This window comes from Nansenia antarctica (genome assembly GCF_963989245.1).
Source record: "Nansenia antarctica genome assembly, chromosome: 2".
NCBI lineage: Eukaryota > Metazoa > Chordata > Actinopteri > Argentiniformes > Microstomatidae > Nansenia > Nansenia antarctica.
This window is the reverse complement of record NC_137675.1, coordinates 82,470,869-82,475,868: the sequence shown is the minus strand read 5'-3', so window position 1 is coordinate 82,475,868 and position 5,000 is coordinate 82,470,869. Positions and strand designations below refer to the sequence as shown.

Below are 5,000 nucleotides of genomic sequence, written 5' to 3'. Positions count from 1 at the left end.
TACTGACACATCTTAACTGAAACGTGGTTATTGAAACATCTTTACTGACACATCTTAACTGAAACGTGGTTATTGACACATCTTTACTGACACATCTTAACTGAAACGTGGTTATTGAAGCATCTTTACTGAGTGTTGTGGTTGTGTTCCTGACTGACAGGTGTTCACCACCTACTCCAACGAGGACTACGACCGCCGCAACGATGACGTGGACCCCATGGCCGCCTCGGCCGAGTACGAGCTGGAGAAGAGGGTGGAGAGGCTGGACCTGTTCCCTGTGGAGCTGGAGAAGGGTGAGGGGCCCGGCGGAACCATCTAGAACCTCACAGAAACTCACAGAACATCACACATCCCAGGAGGTCGCGAGAAACACACACACAATGTGTCCCCCAGAACCCCCAGAGAACCTTGATCTCATTTCATACTACAGACACTTCGTAGAATGTCACAGAACCTTGTAGAATAGAACCTAGTAGAATAGAACCTTGTTGGATAGAACCTTGTAGAATAGAACCTTGTAGAATAGGACATACAAAGTGTACACATCTTTACAGAACCTTACATATTCAAAAACCTAATTGAACTTTGACCTGTCTGGCCTGGTAGTGTCAAACACATTCAGACATTTATTCTCAGTTCTCACTGGTCTTTCCTCCTGGAACTACGATGACTGGGATAAATAAAATAAAAAACGTTTTCTACCTAACTTCATAGTGGTCACTAGTCCACTTTCCCCGTTATCTCTTTATCGGATTTCTATTAGCATGGATTAGCTCCGTTTGCATCTATTAGCATGGATTAGCTGCTGCGCTAGCAGCTAATTAGCCACCGCTAACGGCAGCTAATGCCTTTTTGTAAACAGTGCAGAAACAGCTTACAGTCTTTACACCCAAAGGTCCCTCCTTTCAAAGACATCTCTCCCCCTTTTTGATGCTGAAAGAACGATATTCCTTCATGTTTAGCGTTTATCAAGGACCTGTGAAGAGACTGCAAGACTATAATGGTTTAAAATTCAGTCCAGTTAATGACAAATACCCACAACTAAATGAACAACTAAGTACTCCAGCCTCGGTGATATTCAGTCGACAAACGGAACCGCTGTGCCAGACGGGTGTAATTAAAGGGAATTTGCTTTGCACATGAATATGCAAATCGTACATTAATATGCTAATTGCAGTCGTAGAGTTCGAATGATTATAATGATTCTAAACCTTTATTTTTAAACAGGGAGTCACATTGAGACCAGAGTCTCTTTTTCAAGGGAGCCCCGCAATACAAATGATACGCGAAAAATATTGGCACCCCTGCACTTATGTCAAATAATGCATCACTTCTCCCAGAATCCCACACACACATTCTTTTGTTTGCATTGGAACAACACAAAAAACAAGCAGACCAACAAAAAAAAAGGCAAACCCTAACTCCAAAAATGGACTGGACAAAATGATGATCAAAACCAGGTCTCCTAAGAGTGACCTAAGATGTATAAACCTAACCCCTAACCCCTGACCTAACCCCTAACCCCTGACCCCTAAACCCTAAGCCCTGACCCCTGACCTAACCCCTGACCCCTAACCCAATGATGTTGTGTGTTATTCTGACATGTTGATGATTGGGACATTCCTCTGACGTTCCTCTGTCCTCTCTGCAGACGGGGACGGCCTGGGCATCAGCATCATCGGCATGGGCGCGGGGGCGGACATGGGCCTGGAGAAGCTCGGCATCTTCGTCAAGACCGTCACCGACGGAGGGGCCGCTCACAGAGACACCAGGTAGGGGGCACACACACACACACACACACATAAAGACACACACACACACAAACACACACACAGAAAGACACACACACACACATAAACATACACATACTCTCACACACACACACACGCACACGCACACACACACACACACACACACACACACACATAAATACACATACACACACAGACACACGCACACACATAAATACACACACATAAAGACAAACACATGAAGACACACATAAACACACACATAAACACACACACACACATTTGCAATATTATATTTGGGGTACACATAGATCATAAAACCTTCCTTTGCTCACATCTCACCTCCCTTTCTCCCTCATCCCTTCTTTATCCCCCCCCCCCCCTCCCCCTCCCCTCCCCCCTGTAGGATCCAGGTGAACGACCTGATCGTGGAGGTGGATGGGACCAGTCTGGTGGGCGTGACCCAGAGCTTCGCTGCCTCTGTCCTCAGGAACACCACAGGCACCGTCAAGTAAGACCACGCCCCCTCCCTTAGACCACGCCCCTCACTTAGACCACACCCCTCACTTACACTCAGTCTGATTCTCTGCCTGTCTGTCTGTCTGCCTGTCTCTCTGTCTGTCTGTCTGTCTGCCTGTCTGCTAGCTTACACTACACTCTGGTACCTGTCTGTCTGTCTGCCTGCCTGCCTGTCTGTCTCTCTGTCTGTCTGCCTGTCGGATAGCTTACACATGGCTCTGGTAACTGTCTGTGTGCCTGCCTGTCTGTCTCTCTGTCTCTTTGTGTCTCTGTCTGTCTGTCTGTCTGTTTGACTGTCTGTGTCTGACACTGCCACATTATCATCCTGCTCCCTACACCCAGTCCTGCTTGACCTCATTCAAGGTCACATGGGTTTGGTTGGAATGATGTCAGGGGAATGCTTTCACATTCACACGGACAGACAGACAGACAGTCCTAGACAGACAGACAGACAGACAGTCCTAGACAGACAGACAGACAGACAGTCCTAGACAGACAGAGACAGACAGACAGACCCAGACAGACAGACAGACAGTCCTAGACAGACAGACAGACAGTCAGACAGACCGACGACCGACCCAGACAGACAGACAGACCCAGACAGACAGACAAACAGACAGACACAGACAGACAGACACAGACACAGACAGACAGACAGACAGAGATCTGGTTATTTCTGACTGCGTCTCATGTCTCCCGTGTCCTGAATATTCATCAGCTAGCGTAGCCTCAGCTAGCGTAGCGCCACTCAGCCTGACTGGCAGCCCTGACAGGTGCTTTGACAAGTCCACATTTAGACTCTTACTTAACTGTGGTTCTCACAGAAAGCTGATGGCGTGTTCCGTGTTCTGTGTTGCGTGTTGGGGATGCTGGGGAGGGCAGGTGGTGTGTTCGCGTGACTCGGTCCACAGCGTGCTGTTTTCAAGTGGTTGTCTTCTGGTCATCATTTCACGAGTCAGTTATTTACCCTCAGGCAAGACAGGGGCATCCGACTGGGTCCTCAGCCCTCACACGCGCACGCACACGCACGCACACACACACACACACACACACACACACACACACATACACTGTCACAGAACCCTTGCACGCTCACTAACTGTCACAACATAACATATTTACTTTGTAATGACAGACACGCACACACATACACACACACACATACACACACACACACACACACATACACACACAATCTTTACTTTAATTGTAATGACATTTACACATTTACTACTGAACTATCTATTATCACTAGTTGCACCACCAGTGTATCCTGTCTTACTGTACTATTGTCACCTTTATCTTGTATTATGCCTAATATGTTTTGTCACTGTCACTTTTTTATCTTGAATTATGCCTATTGCCTTATCTCTTGTGCTGCAATGCAATGCAATGTCAGCGACCGAAGCCTAAGACTTTTCGGGTAACAATAAACATGAAAATTGACATTTTAAACTTGAAACATAGTCATGGAATCAGATATGTTTTTAATGTTGCAGAAATGGAATTGTCAATATTCCATATGGCTTAGAACAAAAGATAATGCCATTCATTAATAAAAACCAATGAGAAGGCCATACAAGTTCATGTCAACCAATGAGAAGGCCATACATGTTCATGTCAACCAATGAGAAGGGCCATACAAGTTCATGTCAACCAATGAGAAGGGCCATACAAGTTCATGTCAACCAATGAGAAGGGCCGTTTCCATCATTCCCCCTCGTTTCCGCTAGTCGCCATGGTGACTCACTGTGACTGTGTTGACAGTATCACTGGGTAGAGCGCCTAACACGCGTGTTGTTTACCACGTCAAACACGTCAGGCTGCTGTGACACGTGTGACGAGGTGTCATTAATCACCCAGAATCCTCTGTCAGGTCCCTGTGTCGCCGCTCCATGTGACAGGCAGCTCTGGTGTCCCGCTCTAATGGGTCCCACCTGCTACAAGGGAACAGTGTCTCGTTAGTTCCTACTGAGGCCTGGGTAGAGGCTCTGTACGGTACACCGGGGGAGGCTAGCGGAGGTAGAAATCGGAGGACAGAGGCATTACAACGAGCCCGTCCTCCGATGTCTACCTCCGCCAGCCTCCACTGTGACCGGAGGTACCAGAGAGGTCAGAGAAGTCGCTATTGGCTGTTCCCTGGCAGCCACGTCTCTCTCCCCTCACCCCTTTGGTTGGTGCTGTGCCCGTGCAGGTTCCTGATTGGTCGAGAGAAGCCGGGGGAGCAGAGCGAGGTGGCCCAGCTGATCCAGCAGACCCTGGAGCAGGAGCGCTGGCAGAGGGAGATGATGGAGCAGCGCTACACCCAGTACATGGAGGAGGACGAGGAGGTACACACACACACACACACACACTGCACCCAGTACATGGAGGAGGACGAGGAGGTACACACACACACACACACACTGCACCCAGTACATGGAGGAGGACGAGGAAGTACACACACACACACACACTGCACCCAGTACATGGAGGAGGACGAGGAGGTACACACACACACACACACACACACACACACACACACTGCACCCAGTACATGGAGGAGGACGAGGAGGTACACACACACACACACACACACACACACACACACACACACACACACACTGCACCCAGTACATGGAGGAGGAAGAGGAGGTGGGACACACACACACACACACACACACACACACACTACACCCAGCACATTGAGGAGGACGAGGAGGTACACACACACACACACACACACACACA

At 48.5% G+C, this 5,000-nt stretch overlaps 1 protein-coding gene across 1 annotated transcript in view; it reads left to right on the top strand.

Moving 5' to 3' along the window:
* The window catches only part of LOC308150757 (neurabin-2-like), a gene marked incomplete at both ends in the record, with an annotated part of 49,349 nt that overhangs the window by 36,397 nt on the left and 7,952 nt on the right, over positions 1-5,000 (top strand). Inside the window, 4 exon segments of the mRNA XM_080523554.1 lie at positions 161-293; positions 1,652-1,772; positions 2,158-2,262; positions 4,465-4,600. Coding sequence (XP_080379680.1) covers positions 161-293; positions 1,652-1,772; positions 2,158-2,262; positions 4,465-4,600 — 495 coding nt within the window.